At 37.4% G+C, this 21,114-nt stretch overlaps 1 protein-coding gene across 1 annotated transcript in view; it reads left to right on the top strand.

Moving 5' to 3' along the window:
• LOC134842103 (uncharacterized) overlaps positions 1-15,519 on the top strand; it is a 35,053-nt gene extending 19,534 nt beyond the window's left edge. Inside the window, exons 3-7 of the mRNA XM_063858286.1 lie at positions 1,384-1,528; positions 2,189-2,316; positions 2,990-3,155; positions 14,044-14,252; positions 15,103-15,519. Of these exons, the coding sequence (XP_063714356.1) occupies positions 1,384-1,528; positions 2,189-2,316; positions 2,990-3,155; positions 14,044-14,252; positions 15,103-15,306 (852 nt within the window). The 3' untranslated portion in view covers positions 15,307-15,519. The remainder of the gene's footprint in view (positions 1-1,383; positions 1,529-2,188; positions 2,317-2,989; positions 3,156-14,043; positions 14,253-15,102) is intronic.
• The last annotated feature ends 5,595 nt before the right edge of the window (positions 15,520-21,114 follow it).

Below are 21,114 nucleotides of genomic sequence, written 5' to 3'. Positions count from 1 at the left end.
GTGGGTTTATGATTGCTGTTATGTTTTAGGTGATGAAGCTGGAACAACAGGATGATTTATGATTACTAACCATTTATTGTCATGCTACTAATTTTTATTTTTATTTTCCAATAAATATTCTTCAAACATGTTTTGTATAATACTGCAGAGTTTTAGGAAAACGATCTTAGATCTTTTTATCAATCGTTATTGTATAATATTAATTTGTTTAGCGCCTGAAATGATTTTGAAGATTTACTTCAAGGTTTTATGTTTGCAAATGGAAATCTAAATTCATTGCAAGTAGTATTCGAAATATAAAAGTTTGTTCTGGCTTTTGCCGAACTATCATATAACTATACGGCAAGTTTCTACTTTGTCGTATGTCGTCTTTGGTTCGATGTCTTCTTCCAATTCCGGGTAGTTCTATTATGGTTCGGAATATTGGCTCTGATCTATTGAGTCGGAGAGACATTTCAATTAAATTATTGTCGTATAACATTTTGTAAATGTTTTTGTCTAATTTCTAATCTAATTTTGGTTAATTCTAATCTAGTAAGGTCTTGTTCGAGACTTATGGTCGCACCAGATGAGTTAGGTCTGGGGTGTATAACTCATAGAGTAATTTCGGATAGGGTACACCGTCTGCTCGTCACGCTATCTTATTTTCGGCCGGATAGATTCGTGCAACTTCTTAGTCTAATACCGATCCTAATCTTACTCTTATACTATCTAGTCTCAGGTTGTTTAACTAGTCTCTGCTAGGCTCAATAGATCTAGGGTATACTGGTTTATTGCGGCTGCTGAAGTGCTCGGGAGAGTCCAACTAATTTCTAAGTTAAATTCAAATCTCTCTGGTGCTGAAATTACAAGTAACTTCAGCACTTACAAATAAGTGGGTTGTTAGTTAGATGGATCATGATTGGTTAATATTAAATACTTTACATTGGTAAAACATTTAATTTATCCAATCATAAAATATAGTTTAGATCAGGTTCCATAATTTACGTTATTCAGAAATTGGAAGGGTACTACTATGATGGAGTGGTCCTTTGAAACACCAGGTCCCGGGAGAATAAGACACCTTATAGCACTCAAATCGTTCAAAAATTATGATTTTGCCATTCAAAAAGATATCGTTACCCACCCCCCCTTACGATTTTAAGGTAAAAGATGCAAAAAACCCAATTTTGGTTTTACAACCGTGAAATAAGTTCCTTTAAGCCAGCATTTTTCCTTATATCTACAAATCAGTAATTAAAATTTTAAATCTCAGCAAGTACAAATTATTTTTTCCTATCTCAGTAAAGAAAACTTCTGAGCAATTTCGAAACAAGATGTGAGAATTTAAAAATTTTACATATGTTAATTAAAACAAATTGATGATAAAAATGCGACCTTCAGGAACCCTTGAAAACTGAAGAGGAGGACGAATTTAAAGAGATGAAGAAAAAGAAGACTGGAGGATTCTGCCTGCTATCTGGGATCGCCGTCATTTTCATGATCATACTCGCATTCCAGCTGGGAAAGAGAGCAGGCTTCTGGAAAGGTTCGTTAGTCTGATTCTGGAACAGAGATTGAGAGGTTACGAGGTACGCACCATTTGCGATGCAAGTTTTTATGCGATAGTTGAAACCTTAAAACTATTTAAAAAAGGTTCCCAGTTACTGTGCGAGTAGGATTACTGTGTGACTTAACTTTTCACCAAAAAAAAAAACACAGAAAAATACCAAGTCCAAAATATTAGGAATTTTCTTCCTTTTTTCCTGCCAATATTAGCCCGCTTTTGTAGCATTTCAATTGCGAGCGATATAAAACATAGAAAAAGAGTCAAATTAAAACAATTGCTCTAAAATACAAAAAGATTTTGGTCCATTCTAAGCTAACTTTTAAGGGTCTGAATAGTCAAAAACTCCACACTCAGATAATTTTCTCAAACGACCTTCTTCAAATCCCAGCCTCGACTGACACTGGTTCAATATGATACCTCACTTGACACCCTATCAGCATTTTTGGGGCGCCTAAAATTCTTCGGAAAAAACCCAACATGAAAAAACACAGGGAATGGACCTAAGCAGTAAATAGAAAAAAATCTATAAAGTGTTATAAGCGTATTGAGCGTGAACTAAAATTTATTCATTCATTAATTAGGTACTCTAAATAATTGAAATAAAGTAAAGTACAAGCCCATTCTGTCTTGTATTACTAGGACATCATCATGGCGAGCGAGGTTGTGGGTTTCACAGCGGATACGGATCAAAAGATGATGGACACTGGGGTGACAGACATCACGAACACAGACCCGACGACACCCGAAGCTGCGACTTTCGCATGGAGGTGCAGCGCATTGTTTCATAAAAATACTGTCATTGGAACCATTAAGTCATTCACAACTTAATTTAACTTAGGTCTTTTAACTTAAGCGAACTCACAAGCAGTTCCTGTCTGAAGACTTAAGTTTTCGCGAAGTTAAGTTTGTGATTTTATGTCCTAAGTAGTTTTATCTTTCCAATAATAACTGATTTGTGATTGTGCCTAATGAAGATTAGTTTGGTGTCAGAACCAGCTTGGTGTCAGATTTTCTAAACTCACTGACAGTGATGTGGATGTTTGTTTATTTACATTTTATTTCACTTAAATCGGAAAACTAGCCAAGAAAATTTCAAACGAAAAATTTTAAACTCAGAGCAACATTTTAAAAGAAAAACGATTGACTTGTACTACTCGAGCTTGAAATAATATATGTATAAGTTAATTTACTGTTAGTTACTACTAAAGTTTAATTATTTGAAGTATGGAACATTTTTATATGAAAAGTAGCTGCTAAAAAAGAATTAGATAGCAGAATTCGGAAAAAAGCGCAAATTTGTCAAAAAATTTTAAATAATTTTAGTGAACAGTATAATATTTTATCAATACATTTAAATTCTAATGAACATTTTTTATCTGCAATTTACATTTAATTTGGAGTATAATTATCACTGCTCGCAGACACGTTTTTTTTCTCTAGGGCGATAGCGATTACAACCGCGGGGACATCTGCACTTTTCGCGATCCAATTCCAGCTGTGGAGTACGACAGTAATGTAGATGGGGAGGAGGGATCCCGTTGGATTATGTTGCAAGGAGAGGACAAGGAAGGCCGCCCGTACGACCTACAGATTCTCGACTTCTATGGTAATATTCGACACTGGATTCATCAACTTTCACATTTAAATGCTATAAATTCCTAACAGAACGACGATTTCTGCCTTTCTACAAATCTTCGAGAATTTTCGAATCGATTTTCAAAATAATCTCTCTCTAATCTTCGTCAAAGCAAGCTTCTGCAAAATTGGGCTCTGCTAATTTCATGTAATTTCTAATCGGATCTCAAAAATAGATCTAATTTGGAACAATTACTACAATAACTGAATACATAGCGATCGCTTGAAAGCAACTGTATCAAATTAAAAACTGAAATGAGTTATTACCAATTGCGGCTAAATGAAATTGAAAAATAATAGGAAAAATCAAATGCTTTTTTATATTTTTCCTGTGAACAATTTATTTTATTAATTAAAACGTGCTTTGTTTGCTTCAAGGTTAGTGCAGGGCGAGAGACTCCAATTCGCGTGAAACACCAAGACTCCATACGTAGCAAAGTTTTACTAATTCGAGGCTTATTTCTTTCATTTATCATTTCACTTCACAAAACTGCTTTTTTGTCGTGTTGTCGCTAGTATTTGCGATGCGCAGCTTCACCTCTGTGTTAATTATTTAATTTTTTCTTGTATCTTTCTTGGTCTTGCATCAGGAAATTCCGAAATCTTACAATCGGTCGCATATCAAGCTTCCCATTCCCTGTTTTAACTTGCACTACCGTCACTAGACTAGCGTTTTTGGCATGTTTATTCTCCACAATTTTTTATGGCCATAAGTTAGCTAAACTAGATCTCTTTTTTCAAGTTTTGTTTTTCTACACGATTTTCTGATTGAGTATTGCTTCTATCTGATTTGTGGCAAAGTGGCTATTTAGATACTCAATAGTTCTGTTTTTTGAGATTTCTGCAATCAGTCTGTGCAAGTAGTTGAATATTTTCTCGGGCATTGTTCAGCTTCATGAAGCTCTTCAATGGTAGGATCAGCTACAAATGGCAATTGACTTGACCATAAACCATTTATCAGAATCAATGAACTGAGCGGCACAGTGTCTTTAGGATCATCCGAAATTGTTGTGATCGGTCTTGAGTTGAGTATTGCTTCTATCTGACAAAACACAGTATACATCGCATCTAGTTCAAAATTTCCTCCAGTGCATATTGATTGTATTATAGGAATTGCCTTGAATTGATAGCAGTTTTCCATTAAACTCCAAAATTTGGAGCCCTTGCATGTGTTGTAGTCCATTTAATACCTAAGTCAGGGATGTCTATCTTGAGTTTGTCTTGCAGTAGTCTTTTTACTTCGATCCGTGATTCGCAAATTTTGTTCCATTATTGGAGAAGATCTGCTTGGGGCATCCTAGTCAAGCAAGGAACCTTCTCATGACCTTCAAAAATTCTTCAGTGTCCCAGGACTTTGAGTTAACTAGGTGGATTGCTTCAGTAGAAAATCAATGGAAAACTACTGCAAAACAGTTGAGTAGTTGATCCAGTTTCTAGTACGACATTGGTCCGGCTAAATTGTTCGCAACATAAGAGAATGGTGGCGAAGAACTGACTTTCACACAGAGTTAATTTCGGTAAGCTGGTTTATTGTTCTGCTGTGTAACCTGACGCAAGTGCTCTAGTTGCCTATCCTTGCTCTTGCCGTAGTCTTTACTAGTTTGATTCGAAAAAACTGCCGAGAGCGAGCAACAATGAAACTCAGTCAACAGTGTAGTTGAACAAGGCGACTATTGCGAATCAAAGTCCTCGAGAATTAAATGTTCGGGGGCAAAATCGTCTGAATTGTTTGTCTTCTTTAGACAATCCGCTGCTGCATGCCATCCACCAATCTTAGACCATCCATCATCTTCGTGACTTGGCGGCCAGCCAAAAAATTAGGTTCTTGCGTCTTTGCAAAGTTTTGCCACATTTTGGGTTAAATCGATCTGGAGACCTGAAAAATTGTTTTTTTTAAAAAAAAAAAAACTGATTTAGGCGTAGTCATTTTTGGGCAATCAAGCTGAAAGCGACAGTGAACATTTGGTTGCGCTTTGTTTTTGTTTTCGGTACTTTTCAATTTTCTGGATTTGATCAGATTTTGGTTCGGAAACTTGTGAAATTTTGTTCTAAACAGTTTGATTAGTGGAAAACAATTTGATTAGTGGTTTTGTAGGGTCCTGGTTTTTGATTTTTCCTGCTTCTTTGTCCTCTGGGTGTGTTTAACTTGGCTACAATTTTGACATTTGGCAGCAACTGGATTTTCTTCAAAATCAACACCCGAGACTTTGGCTGGCTTGATAAAGTTTGCGATACCAAAAAGCAGGGTCGTCATTGATTCGAGCTCCTCATAACACGGGTACTGGAAACAATTTCGAAACGGATGCAATTTGAGTCCTAGAGTTTTGACGCTGATGTCATTTTTTGCAAGGAATATTTTATTTTCATGCTAATTGCCCAGTTTATTCTTTGTGATAACCTTGCTGTAGCTTGCCCACAACCAGAAGATTAGGCATGCCATATCCGGAGCGTTCGTGATGCTCTGTTTTATTCAAATGGTCTTTTCCACGGTATCTGACACACCGATATAGTCGTCCACAAAGAAAGATTTTTAAAATGCTAGCTTGGTCTGCTCAACATCTCTTTTCTCAGCGGTATCTAATAATACTTGTAAAGAGTGATAGCTACGAGAAGCTATCATGTAGATGGAACGAATCATTCGATATTTCTCAATTGGATCATCTTCTGTCCTTCAGTGAAGCTGATGTAGGTTTCTGTTTTTCCAAAAATCATGCGTTTTTGTGGAATCAGACAAAGACGTTAAAGAGCTCTGGCTGTTGCTTGGGACCAAATACTAGACAATCGTTCAGTGAGTTTCCAATTGAATTTGCAGCTGATCTGTTAAAAACTGTCCAAAGTGCATGAAGAGGCATAATGAAGTCCTTCTTGACTGACAGAAAGCGACCTGAAACAGGTTTTTTTGATATGGCCAGTGTCAAAAATTGCCGGAACAAATCGTTTTATTGGTTTTTGGCTGCACGATTTTGGCCTAAATTTTTTTCGCTAGAAATGAATTGCTGGAAAGCTTTGCGCGTTTTGTGACCAATGACGGACAACCAATAATGGGTAATTTTCTCGTAGCTACCCAGTGATTCGCTAATGGGCAATCTCACCATGGCTTCTCCACCCTAGCCTGATTGAGATGTCGGATGCATTCAAGCTCATTGCATGATTGTTGGCATATTGAAGATTAAAGAATTTTTTCAACTTATCAGTATCTGTCAAATGCTGTCGACTGGTTGCCATAGAAGTTGGCTCTATACTGCAGCAATTGTTTTCACTTTTGTGATATCAGAAACACCTCAGACTGTTCAACCAAGCTTCGTGTCGGTTAACACTATAGCGCCTTCCTTTGAACTCCGCGAATTCACAATTGTGTGTAGACAAAATGTCCACACAAGAGATCATTTTTTTGTGCTTGTCCAAACCTGGGTCTGCTGAATGTTAGTAGCTAGTTTTCCGGACGTCTCGGATTCGTAATTTTTTTATTTGGATGCTCGTCATCCGCGATGTTTTCTTATACACGATAAAAAAAAGTTAGAAATTGTTACCAGATTTTGGTAGAATTATCAAATTCATCCGACAATGGGCAAAGACAACCTTCTCCTAGTTGAAAACCGTTTTCCAATCCGGAGTTTCTGCTGGTTTGATACCAAGCCTGTGCATTGCCTGTAAAGTGATGGCGTTAGTCTAAGGGCAATTGTCATCGAGCGCTTTCAAGTGGTGAACTTCACTGTGCTGAGAACGACCCTTGACAATTGCTGTGGGAGGAATTGTAAGGATTCCAGTTCGGTTGATTAGAAAAGAATCTTTTGTGGCTATGAGATGAAGACTGGGTTGGCTACAAGTAACATGTGGATTTGTATGATGCTTCAGTTGACATGTCTTACACAAAGGTAAGGAAGGACACTGCTGGATTTCGTGACAGGCAGACAACTAGCTGAGGCACATCTGATTGCTGGCCACAAAATTCTTTCGTTCTGATGATGTGATCGATCTGCCAAATCAGGTGATCTGCCAAATCGGGTGTGATCGATCTGCAAATCTCACACAGCCAAATCGGGTGTCTGTTTTGGCAGGTTAAATTTTACTCTGTGGTAAGGAGAAGCCATTCTTATCAGGTCCTTTTTTTTTTCTGTTCAGCACATCTGCTGCTTATGCTCACGTATGTGAGGTCTAGAATGTGATCCTTGAATCACCTCTAAAAACGTGACTCTGTGGTCTAAGAATTCCTGGAGTCGATGAGTGTCAAGAGCGTGAGTACTATCATTTGCAGTTTACCATGCCGTCTGGATCAAAATTTTCAAAGAAAAGAAATTCCACAAATTGTTGTCCACTGATATTTGAGCAAAAAAATATGTTCGAGTGCCATATTTTTTTTGCGAAGTCTTATTGAAGACTGAGTGTAGCTGGCGAAGCTGAGAAAAGATCTCCGTTTGAACTGCAAAAAAAATCATGGACCCTTGCTGGATGAATTGATCATTTTTCAATGTCTGCTTTAGCGTGTGAAGCGCTATTTCGTAGTTAATTTTCCGTCGTTGCCATTTGCGTGATTGAAAGCTTAGAAGCATGGCTTGTCGAACAAATCTTGATATACATCATGTTCTGAAACGGTGACAATTTCTAATTGTCATGAAAAGTTGATCGAAATTGACCAATAAAGCTTAACCAGCCTGAGAATTCGTCATTAAAGCGAGGAAAGCTGATCATCTGCGGTAATTTTGGCGTAATTTTTGTAGAATTGATGTGCGTAGTTGCAAAAGGATTGATAAGATCGAAGCAGCTATCATTCTTGTTGCGGCTTGTAGAATTTGGCTGGTGTTTGCCATTATTCATCAATCAGCTGATGTAACTAGCTTTTACGTAAGCAAATGACTTTGATCATCAAAAGATATCATTATACAAGTAAAACCGGTATAAATAATATTTCGGCAAAAGCCGGGTATCAGGTTATTCAAATCGGTCAAATAAAAACGTGACCTACCATTTTCAGAGTCTCTCTTAAGAAAAATAAAAACAAGTGACTGTTCAGAACATTTTATTTATCACATTTGCAGATATAGCATCGGCATGTTCAACAACAGCTGTTTTCTCTAGTTACAATTAAGCTTTCTTTTTCTGGAGCTCTTCGACCAGCTTTTGAGCTTTTTTGAACTCCTTGTCGGTATCAGTGATTTTCTTGTTGAGCAAACCAAGCGTATGCCTTTTGAACACTCCCTGTGGTTCACAAGCACCGGCTGAAATCTCATGTTGGATACGACTTGACTCAGAGGCAATTTTTGCCTTCTTCACGTAACTCTCTGCAGCTTTCGACATGAAGGACGACGAATCGGCTGAAAACTCTATATCTTCAGAACATGAACGCGAGAAGAAGCTTCTTGCCAGTCTAACACCATGGTAAGTTTCTGGGGAGAAATGACTCTGTTGCAGACTCTCAGCAGTCTTCATTTCGCTGAACCCTGCTTCAACTTGCATGTTCTGTGGCATCAAGAGCTGCGACGACTCGCAAAGCAAACACACCTCGGAAAAGGATTCCACTTCGTTTTGTTCGAACCATTCAATGATCGAAAAAGACCCAAAGAGAACCACTAATGTGGCAACTTCATCTTTTATCTTGACAACATCTAAATTAAAACTCGAAGTTAACGTTTTAAGGTTGCAATAGCGTTTTGTCAACCTGGGCGTCTAACAGCTGCTTTATTGTCGGACAAAATTTGAAATTTGAGCGTGACTAACTTTTAGATTTACGCCATTATCACGACCTACATTACCTGCATCATTACAGAAGTACATCAGAAGGCTTTTCACCACAGTGGCAAAGCGAAGCTTCACTCCACTTGCGACAGATAAATACATGCCAGTACTCAGGCGTAAAAAAATTAACTGTAACAAAACCACATCTTTGTCGCACCACAGGTTTTTTTGATATGGCCAGTGTCAAAAATTGCCGGAACAAATCGTTTTATTGGTTTTTGGCTGCACGATTTTGGCCTAAATTTTTTTCGCTAGAAATGAATTGCTGGAAAGCTTTGCGCGTGTTGTGACCAATGACGGACAACCAATAATGGGTGATTTTCTCGTAGCTACCCAGTGATTCGCTAATGGGCAATCTCACCATGGCTTCTCCACCCTAGCCTGATCGAGATGTCGGATGCATTCAAGCTCATTGCATGATTGTTGGCATATTGAAGATTAAAGAATTTTTTCAACTTATCAGTATCTGTCAAATGCTGTCGACTGGTTGCCATAGAAGTTGGCTCTATACTGCAGCAATTGTTTTCACTTTTGTGATATCAGAAACACCTCAGACTGTTCAATCAAGCTTCCTGTCGGTTAACACTATAGCGCCTTCCTTTGAACTCCGCGAATTCACAATTGTGTGTAGACAAAATGTCCACACAAGAGATCATTTTTTTGTGCTTGTCCAAACCTGGGTCTGCTGAATGTTAGTAGCTAGTTTTCCGGACGTCTCGGATTCGTAATTTATTTATTTGGATGCTCGTCATCCGCGATGTTTTCTTATACACGATAAAAAAAGTTAGAAATTGTTACCAGATTTTGGTAGAATTATCAAATTCATCCGACAATGGGCAAAGACAACCTTCTCCTGGTTGAAAACCGTTTTCCAATCCGGAGTTTCTGCTGGTTTGATACCAAGCCTGTGCATTGCCTGTAAAGTGATGGCGTTAGTCTAAGGGCAATTGTCATCGAGCGCTTTCAAGTGGTGAACTTCACTGTGCTGAGAACGACCCTTGACAATTGCTGTGGGAGGAATTGTAAGGATTCCAGTTCGGTTGATTAGAAAAGCATCTATTGTGGCTATGAGATGAAGACTGGGTTGGCTACAAGTAACATGTCGATTTGTATGATGCTTCAGTTGACATGTCTTACACAAAGGTAAGGAAGGACACTGCTGGATTTCGTGACAGGCAGACAACTAGCTGAGGCACATCTGATTGCTGGCCACAAAAAATTCTTTCGTTCTGATGATGTGATCGATCTGCCAAATCAGGTGATCTGCCAAATCGGGTGTGATCGATCTGCAAATCTCACACAGCCAAATCGGGTGTCTAATTTAGCAGGTTAAATTTTACTCTGTGGTAAGGAGAAGCCATTCTTATCAGGTCCTTTTTTTTCTGTTTAGCACATCTGCTGCTTATGCTCACGTATGTGAGGTCTAGAATGTGATCCTTGAATCACCTCTAAAAACGTGACTCTGTGGTCTAAGAGTTCCTGGAGTCGATGAGTGTCAAGAGCGTGAGTACTATCATTTGCAGTTTACCATGCCGTCTGGATCAAAATTTTCAAAGAAAAGAAATTCCACAAATTGCTGTCCACTGATATTTGAGCAAAAAAATATGTTCGAGTGCCATATTTTTTTTACGAAGTCTTACCTTCTCCTGGTTGAAAACCGTTTTCGAATCCGGAGTTTCTGCTGGTTTGATACCAAGCCTGTGCATTGCCTGTAAAGTGATGGCGTTAGTCTAAGGGCAATTGTCATCGAGCGCTTTCAAGTGGTGAACTTCACTGTGCTGAGAACGACCCTTGACAATTGCTGAGGGAGAAATTGTAAGGATTCCAGTTCGGTTGATTAGAAAAGCATCTATTGTGGCTATGAGATGAAGACTGGGTTGGCTACAAGTAACATGTCGATTTGTATGATGCTTCAGTTGACATGTCTTACACAAAGGTAAGGAAGGACACTGCTGGATTTCGTGACAGGCAGACAACTAGCTGAGGCACATCTGATTGCTGGCCACAAAATTCTTTCGTTCTGATGATGTGATCGATCTGCCAAATCAGGTGATCTGCCAAATCGGGTGTGATCGATCTGCAAATCTCACACAGCCAAATCGGGTGTCTGTTTTAGCAGGTTAAATTTTACTCTGTGGTAAGGAGAAGCCATTCTTATCAGGTCCTTTTTTTTCTGTTCAGCACATCTGCTGCTTATGCTCACGTATGTGAGGTCTAGAATGTGATCCTTGAATCACCTCTAAAAACGTGACTCTGTGGTCTAAGAATTCCTGGAGTCGATGAGTGTCAAGAGCGTGAGTACTATCATTTGCAGTTTACCATGCCGTCTGGATCAAAATTTTCAAAGAAAAGAAATTCCACAAATTGCTGTCCACTGATATTTGAGCAAAAAAATATGTTCGAGTGCCATATTTTTTTTGCGAAGTCTTATTGAAGACTGAGTGTAGCTGGCGAAGCTGAGAAAAGATCTCCGTTCGAACTGCAAAAAAAAATCATGGACCCTTGCTGGATGAATTGATCATTTTTGAATGTCTGCTTTAGCGTGTGAAGCGCTATTTCGTAGTTACTTTTCCGTCGTTTCCATTTGCGTGATTGGAAGCTTAGAAGCATGGCTTGTCGAACAAATCTTGATATACATCATGTTCTGAACCGGTGACAATTTCTAATTGTCATGAAAAGTTGATCGAAATTGACCAACAAAGCTTAACCAGGCTGAGAATTCGTCATTAAAGCGAGGAAAGCTGATCATCTGCGGTAATTTTGGCGTAATTTTTGTAGAATTGATGTGCGTAGTTGCAAAAGGATTGATAAGATCGAAGCAGCTATCATTCTTGTTGCGGCTTGTAGAATTTGGCTGGTGTTTGCCATTATTCATCAATTACTTGAGTGCATCATCAGCAGTAGCGCCAAGCAGCTTGTGATCAGCAATTGAAAACCTCACAATGGTTTTTTCAACGCTCAACTCTTTATTGCGCCCTCAATTGCGGACGAAGGTGGCTGACTTCGTAAACCTGCCGTTTGATAATTTCAGACAACTTATTTGAGCTCGTATAGGGTTCTGCATAGCTGATGGAGTTGACTTTCTGTAGTACGCTAATCTAGTCTGCTTAGTTTCCTTACGTTATGCGGCTGACCAGAATAAATACTTCGCGATAGCTGGAAAGTGACAGTGTGATAAAAATTTTGAATTAAAAACGGTATAAATTCACGAAATTAATTGAAACTAGCGTGTAACGCACCTCCGGTGCTTTCAACTTTTAACAACTCCACTTGTATTGGAAACAAAATCTGCATCCTTCGAAAGTAAATTTTCTAGAAAAAAACCATCAAATTTTCTGAAGTAATAATTTAGTTCTTTGAAACAATTTAAAATGAACTTAAAACGTGAAAATTCGAAAACTAAAAGCAATTTTGCCGTCGCATTTGGACGCAAGATTTTTAGCTCTTGAGAGTACTCCTACGGTACCCAAGTACAGCTTTGGGAAATTCAAGTTTCGAGAAAATTAAAAAGTTTACTAAAAAAGATATTTTATTGAAAACCAGAAAAAATGTCACATCTCGAAAACTACCAGGATTTGAGCAGGCATATTTAAAAGCAAGATTCGAAACCCCCAAAGTAACTCTGACTGCCACCAACTATAGGGTTAAAAAATTCAAAGTTTGAATAAAGATTTTCAAATTAAGCTATTTTTTCGTAAATTATTTTTAAATTGAGTTTTTTGAAAAAGGAAATCATAAAACACGTCATATCTCAAAATTTACAAAATTTTGATCAGTCATAATTGGAGACACGTTTCGCAATCCTTGAAAGTACTCTGACAACACCCAACTATAGGGTTGGGAACTTCAAATTGGGTTCATTATTTTGTAAATTGAGTTTTCTGAAAAGTTAACAAGAAATCATAAAACACGTCGAATCTGGAAAACTAAATAGATTTAAGCACTAAAATATAGAAGCAAAATTCGCATTTCCTGAGAAGCTGAGAAAACTCTGACAGCACCACTATTATTTTGGGAACTTCAAGTTTGTAAGAAAAAATTAAAGTTAGGTTTCTGAAAACTTTTTGAAAAAATCACAGAAAAGATTATAGCTGTAAAACTACAACTCCTGAGAGTACCCTGACAAAGCCTCCTTTTAGAGATAGAAACTTCTAACTTTGTGAATGTTTTTTTATATGTAAGTTTTTTGAAAAGTTTTGAAAAATCATAAAAAACGTCATATCTCGAAAACTATAAGGATTTAAGAAGTCATTTTCAGAGGCAAAATTAGCAACCCCTGAGAGTACCCTCACAGTTTCCAAAAACAGGATTGAGATCTTCAAAGTATATTCATAGGCAAGATGCGCAACTCCTGAGAGTACCCTAACAATTTCCAACAACTGGATTGAGACCTTCAAACTTTTGGAATTTCTTAAAATCTATGTTCTTTGAAAAATTTTGAAAAAATCATAAAAACATCATATCTCGAAATCTACAATAATATGAGAAGTGAGATTTGGCGGCAAGATTCGGAACCTCTAAGAATATCCTGACAGCACTCAACTATAGGGTTGAGAATTTCCAATTTTTGGAATTTTATTAAAATTTAGTTTTCTAGAAATTTTTGAAAATCCTCGAAAATTGCCTTTTCTCGTAAACTAAAAGAATTTGCTAATTCATATATGGAAGCCAGAATCGCAAGACCTGGGGAAGCCCCGACAGCATCCCACTATTCGATTGCTAATTTAAAACTTGGTGAAATAAACACTGCATTTAAACTTGAAAATCGAAAAAATCTTAATCATTTTAATATACGATATAGCTTAAAAGTGCAAAAAATCTTTTGTTAAGCATGCAATAATAATACTTAAAAAAAAACTTAAACACGGCGAAATAGTGAAGCCCGAACTTAAATATGTAATAGATATAATGGGGAAATTAACATCCGCTTTTTTTTCTGTGTACATGTGAATAAATCATCTCATTATTTAAAACGTGCTTTTTTGCTTCATAAATAACCGTTTCTTATTCTGGTCTGAGCCAATTCACATGATACTTAATTGAAATACTCAAACTTGGTACTCGGATATATTCTCTGAAAAAATAATTTGACAAGGCTGCAGCTCAAAAATCAGTCCTCATTTCAGACGTGGACGGAGAACATGTGTGCATGGTAATGGAGCACTTCTTCGCGGAGACCGGAGATATCACGGAGGACTTCGAACAATTCGAGGAGGATGTCATCAAACTCTTCCCGGAAGCATCTTCGATGGAGTTCTCAGACAGCATGATACACCCTGTGTACATGAGCGCTCAGGAGTTGCACGGCCGAGAAGGAGACCACATGTCGCGAAAGGTATAAAATGAGTTGATTAGGAAAAAAACGCAATTGTAAGTGTGTTCTATCGGGATTGAACGAGATGTCGAACAAATCAGCTAGAGAGACGTCGGATTATGATAAGACTCGGTAAACTTATGCTCACTCTGATTTTTATTTTTCCAAGCATTCACAAGCATTGAACCTAATTTTTCCCAAAATAAAAATTTGATTCACATACACACGCTTAAAACAACATCTCCACAAAAACAACGCTACGCTTCTCAGGCACAGAAAAAAGGAGCTCTCAAAAACAAAAACAGAGGCGAAGCGGAGCTTCGTATCACCTGCGATGCAACACAAACATAAAAAACAAAAGACGTCGAAAAAATGAAAAAAGTGGAAAACCAAGCATACCAAAATTGAAATCTCTCGATGCCTTTCCAGAAAAAACATGCCAGCATTTGAATATCAAATCAGCATCGATGTGGGCTGAATATGAAATACAAATCTTCATTCATGAGTTTTTCACAACTTCGTTCCTGGAAATTACCAATTGGTTGAACTCATTTTTGAGCAGAAATTACATTACAAAAATTTGCAGTCAAGTGTAGTTATAGTTCTGTTTTATTTTCGGTGTTTTCAGTGAATGAAGTCTATATTGCCAACAATATATTTTTACTATAGTTCTTCAAATCCAAAGAGCTTTAAGGCCATATACTTTTTACTTGAAATTCGCACGTTGAAGTTTTTTTAATAGAAGTCATTTTTTGTTTCCTTGCGTTAATTGACTCTTCGCCAATTGTCTGTTCTCTATGTTTCAACTATGGCCACTACCTTTTTAGACTATTTCCACTCCGTTTTTATATTACAGCTCCTTTGTTTTTAGACTATGGACTACTGCTATGACGATTCCCAGATGTACCTCCTCACCCGGCAAGACCGAGAGGCAACTGTAGACTACAACTGTGTAGGGGGACGAGAAGAGGAATTTATGATGCCCGTCGGTTATCACGAGAAGCCAGATGGCTCTTCTTCTTACAGTTTGGGAATGTACAAAATGTGCATCCATGAAGAGCACAATCATCACTAATCGTGACCCAATAATTAAGCCATCTATTACGCTACAATTATGTCATATATCACGCAATAAACGTAATTACTAAACGAATTGCTCAAACATGCATCCCAAGACTCAAGACAATTGATGTTAATTCGATGAACCCAAGACTATATTCTTAATCAATACCAATGGAATCCGTAATAATAAAAATATAGTTCGTTGCAGCTAGATTGTTCAGATTAGAATAAATGTCCCGTTTTACATTTCCTTCTTTAATGTGCAAAATTTCCCAGTAGTTGAAACGTATTTGCCCAGTAGTATTTAGGGTGAGTGGGCAATCCTTGCACTGTTTTTCCGTTTCAGTTCATGTCAAAAGAGACTCAAATCAGTTATTTTAACATAGTTCATTGCGATACAAAAGTATATGCCAGTGTTCAAGCTTATTAATGGCTAAAAAACAGCGACTTCTAACATAATTTCAACATTTCGAATTATTTGCACGATTCATCCATTCTCAACACACTCATAATTCGTAAAACCTCTTCTGAAGAATTATTTGTGAAAAACAGGAAAAGTCAATTTTTAATGAAATTTTTGCAATCAGATAAAATCATACTTCAAATACGTGGATTATAACAAGTGTGAATCTAAAATACAATCATATATTGTCGCGCCAATTCCAGTTTTGCAATCAGCTGATGTAACTAGTTTTTACGTAAGCAAATGACTTTGATCATCAAAAGATATCATTATACAAGTAAAACCGGTATAAATAATATTTCGGCAAAAGCCGGGTATCAGGTTATTCAAATCGGTCAAATAAAAACGTGACCTACCATTTTCAGAGTCTCTCTTAAGAAAAATAAAAACAAGTGACTGTTCAGAACATTTTATTTATCACATTTGCAGATATAGCATCGGCATGTTCAACAACAGCTGTTTTCTCTACTTACAATTTAGCTTTCTTTTTCTGGAGCTCTTCGACCAGATTTTGAGCTTTTTTGAACTCCTTGTCGGTATCAGTGATTTTCTTGTTGAGCACACCAAGCGTATGCCTTTTGAACACTCCCTGTGGTTCACAAGCACCGGCTGAAATCTCATGTTGGATACGACTTGACTCAGAGGCAATTTTTGCCTTCTTCACGTAACTCTCTGCAGCTTTCGACATGAAGGACGACGAATCGGCTGAAAACTCTATATCTTCAGAACATGAACGCGAGAAGAAGCTTCTTGCCAGTCTAACACCATGGTAAGTTTCTGGGGAGAAATGACTCTGTTGCAGACTCTCCGTAGTCTTCATTTCGCTGAACCCTGCTTCAACTTGCATGTTCTGTGGCATCAAGAGCTGCGACGACTCGCAAAGCAAACACACCTCGGAAAAGGATTCCACTTCGTTTTGTTCGAACCATTCAATGATCGAAAAAGACCCAAAGAGAACCACTAATGTGGCAACTTCATCTTTTATCTTGACAACATCTAAATTAAAACTCGAAGTTAACGTTTTAAGGTTGCAATAGCGTTTTGTCAACCTGGGCGTCTACCAGCTGCTTTATTGTCGGACAAAATTTGAAATTTGAGCGTGACTAACTTTTAGATTTACGCTATTATCACGACCTACATTACCTGCATCATTACAAAAGTACATCAGAAGGCTTTTCACCACAGTGGCAAAGCGAAGCTTCACTCCACTTGCGACAGATAAATACATGCCAGTACTCAGGCGTAAAAAAATTAACTGTAACAAAACCACATCTTTGTCGCACCACAGGTTTTTTTGATATGGCCAGTGTCAAAAATTGCCGGAACAAATCGTTTTATTGGTTTTTGGCTGCACGATTTTGGCCTAAATTTTTTTCGCTAGAAATGAATTGCTGGAGAGCTTTGCGCGTTTTGTGACCAATGACGGACAACCAATAATGGGTGATTTTCTCGTAGCTACCCAGTGATTCGCTAATGGGCAATCTCACCATGGCCTCTCCACCCTAGCCTGATCGAGATGTCGGATGCATTCAAGCTCATTGCATGATTGTTGGTATATTGAAGATTAAAGAATTTTTTCAACTTATCAGTATCTGTCAAATGCTGTCGACTGGTTGCCATAGAAGTTGGCTCTATACTGCAGCAATTGTTTTCACTTTTGTGATATCAGAAACACCTCAGACTGTTCAATCAAGCTTCGTGTCGGTTAACACTATAGCGCCTTCCTTTGAACTCCGCGAATTCACAATTGTGTGTAGACAAAATGTCCACACAAGAGATCATTTTTTTGTGCTTGTCCAAACCTGGGTCTGCTGAATGTTAGTAGCTAATTTTCCGGACGTCTCGGATTCGTAATTTATTTATTTGGATGCTCGTCATCCGCGATGTTTTCTTATACACGATAAAAAAATAGAAATTGTTACCAGATTTTGGTAGAATTATCAAATTCATCCGATAATGGGCAAAGACAGCCTTCTCCTGGTTGAAAACCGTTTTCCAATCCGGAGTTTCTGCTGGTTTGATACCAAGCCTGTCCATTGCCTGTAAAGTGATGGCGTTAGTCTAAGGGCAATTGTCATCGAGCGCTTTCAAGTGGTGAACTTCACTGTGCTGAGAACGACCCTTGACAATTGCTGTGGGAGGAATTGTAAGGATTCCAGTTCGGTTGATTAGAAAAGCATCTATTGTGGCTATGAGATGAAGACTGGGTTGGCTACAAGTAACATGTCGATTTGTATGATGCTTCAGTTGACATGTCTTACACAAAGGTAAGGAATGACACTGCTGGATTTCGTGACAGGCAGACAACTAGCTGAGGCACATCTGATTGCTGGCCACAAAATTCTTTCGTTCTGATGATGTGATCGATCTGCCAAATCAGGTGATCTGCCAAATCGGGTGTGATCGATCTGCAAATCTCACACAGCCAAATCGGGTGTCTGTTTTAGCAGGTTAAATTTTACTCTGTGGTAAGGAGAAGCCATTCTTATCAGGTCCTTTTTTTCTGTTTAGCACATCTGCTGCTTATGCTCATGTATGTGAGGTCTAGAATGTGATCCTTGAATCACCTCTAAAAACGTGACTCTGTGGTCTAAGAATTCCTGGAGTCGATGAGTGTCAAGAGCGTGAGTACTATCATTTGCAGTTTACCATGCCGTCTGGATCAAAATTTTCAAAGAAAAGAAATTCCACAAATTGCTGTCCACTGATATTTGAGCAAAAAAATATGTTCGAGTGCCATATTTTTTTTGCGAAGTCTTATTGAAGACTGAGTGTAGCTGGCGAAGCTGAGAAAAGATCTCCGTTCGAACTGCAAAAAAAAAATCATGGACCCTTGCTGGATGAATTGATCATTTTTGAATGTCTGCTTTAGCGTGTGAAGCGCTATTTCGTAGTTACTTTTCCGTCGTTTCCATTTGCGTGATTGGAAGCTTAGAAGCATGGCTTGTCGAACAAATCTTGATATACATCATGTTCTGAACCGGTGACAATTTCTAATTGTCATGAAAAGTTGATCGAAATTGACCAATAAAGCTTAACCAGGCTGAGAATTCGTCATTAAAGCGAGGAAAGCTGATCATCTGCGGTAATTTTGGCGTAATTTTTGTAGAATTGATGTGCGTAGTTGCAAAAGGATTGATAAGATCGAAGCAGCTATCATTCTTGTTGCGGCTTGTAGAATTTGGCTGGTGTTTGCCATTATTCATCAATTACTTGAGTGCATCATCAGCAGTAGCGCCAAGCAGCTTGTGATCAGCAATTGAAAACCTCACAATGGTTTTTTCAACGCTCAACTCTTTATTGCGCCCTCAATTGCGGACGAAGGTGGCTGACTTCGTAAACCTGCCGTTTGATAATTTCAGACAACTTATTTGAGCTCGTATAGGGTTCTGCATAGCTGATGGAGTTGACTTTCTGTAGTACGCTAATCTAGTCTGCTTAGTTTCCTTACGTTATGCGGCTGACCAGAATAAATACTTCGCGATAGCTGGAAAGTGACAGTGTGATAAAAAATTTGAATTAAAAACGGTATAAATTCACAAAATTAATTGAAATTAGCGTGTAACTCACCTCCGGTGCTTTGAACTTTTAACAACTCCACTTGTATTGGAAATAAAATCTGCATCCTTCGAAAGTAAATTTTCTAGAAAAAACCATAAAATTTTCTGAAGTAATAATTTAGTTCTTTGAAACAATTTAAAATGAACTTAAAACGTGAAAATTCGAAAACTAAAAGCAATTTTGCTGTCGCATTTGGACGCAAGATTTGTAGCTCCTGAGAGTACTCCTACGGTACCCAAGTACAGCTTTGGGAAATTCAAATTTCGAGAAAATTAAAAAGTTTACTAAAAAAGATATTTTATTGAAAACCAGAAAAAATGTCACATCTCGAAAACTACCAGGATTTGAGCAGGCATATTTAAAAGCCAGATTCGAAACCCCCAAAGTAACTCTGACTGCCACCAACTATAGGGTTAAAAAATTCAAAGTTTGAATAAAGATTTTCAAATTAAGCTATTTTTTCGTAAATTATTTTTAAATTGAGTTTTTTGAAAAAGGAAATCATAAAACACGTCATATCTCAAAATTTACAAAATTTTGATCAGTCATAATTGGAGACACGTTTCGCAATCCTTGAAAGTACTCTGACAACACCCAACTATAGGGTTGGGAACTTCAAATTGGGTTCATTATTTTGTAAATTGAGTTTTCTGAAAAGTTAACAAGAAATCATATAACACGTCGAATCTGGAAAACTAAATAGATTTAAGCACTAAAATATAGAAGCAAGATTCGCATTTCCTGAGAAGCTGAGAAAACTCTGACAGCACCACTATAATTTTGGGAACTTCAAGTTTGTAAGAAAAAATTAAAGTTAGGTTTCTGAAAACTTTTTGAAAAAATCACAGAAAAGATTATAGCTGTAAAACTACAACTCCTGAGAGTACCCTGACAGAGCCTCCTTTTAGAGATAGAAACTTCTAACTTTGTGAATGTTTTTTTATATGTAAGTTTTTTGAAAAGTTTTGAAAAATCATAAAAAACGTCATATCTCGAAAACTATAAGGATTTAAGAAGTCATTTTCAGAGGCAAAATTAGCAACCCCTGAGAGTACCCTCACAGTTTCCAAAAACAGGATTGAGATCTTCAAAGTATATTCATAGGCAAGATGTGCAACTCCTGAGAGTACCCTAACAATTTCCAACAACTGGATTGAGACCTTCAAACTTATGGAATTTCTTAAAATCTATGTTCTTTGAAAAATTTTGAAAAAATCATAAAAACATCATATCTCGAAATCTACAATAATATGAGAAGTGAGATTTGGCGGCAAGATTCGGAACCTCTAAGAATATCCTGACAGCACTCAACTATAGGGTTGAGAATTTCCAATTTTTGGAATTTTATTAAAATTTAGTTTTCTAGAAATTTTTGAAAATCCTCGAAAATTGCCTTTTCTCGTAAACTAAAAGAATTTGCTAATTCATATATGGAGGCCAGCATCGCAAGACCTGGGGAAGCCCCGACAGCATCCCACTATTCGATTGCTAATTTCAAACTTGGTGAAATAAACACTGCATTTAAACTTGAAAATCGAAAAAATCTTAATCATTTTAATATACGATATAGATAAATCTTTTGTTAAGCATGCAATAATAATACTTAAAAAAAACTTAAACACGGCGAGATAGTGAAGCCCGCATTTAAATATGTAATAGATATAATGGGAAAATTAACATCCGCTTTTTTTTCTGTGTACATGTGAATAAATCATCTCATTATTTAAAACGTGCTTTTTTGCTTCATAAATAACCGTTTCTAATTCTGGTCTGAGCCAATTCACATGATACTTAATT

Source organism: Symsagittifera roscoffensis, chromosome 3, assembly GCF_963678635.1.
Source record: "Symsagittifera roscoffensis chromosome 3, txSymRosc1.1, whole genome shotgun sequence".
NCBI lineage: Eukaryota > Metazoa > Xenacoelomorpha > Acoela > Convolutidae > Symsagittifera > Symsagittifera roscoffensis.
This window is presented reverse-complemented; position numbering and strand designations above follow the sequence as displayed.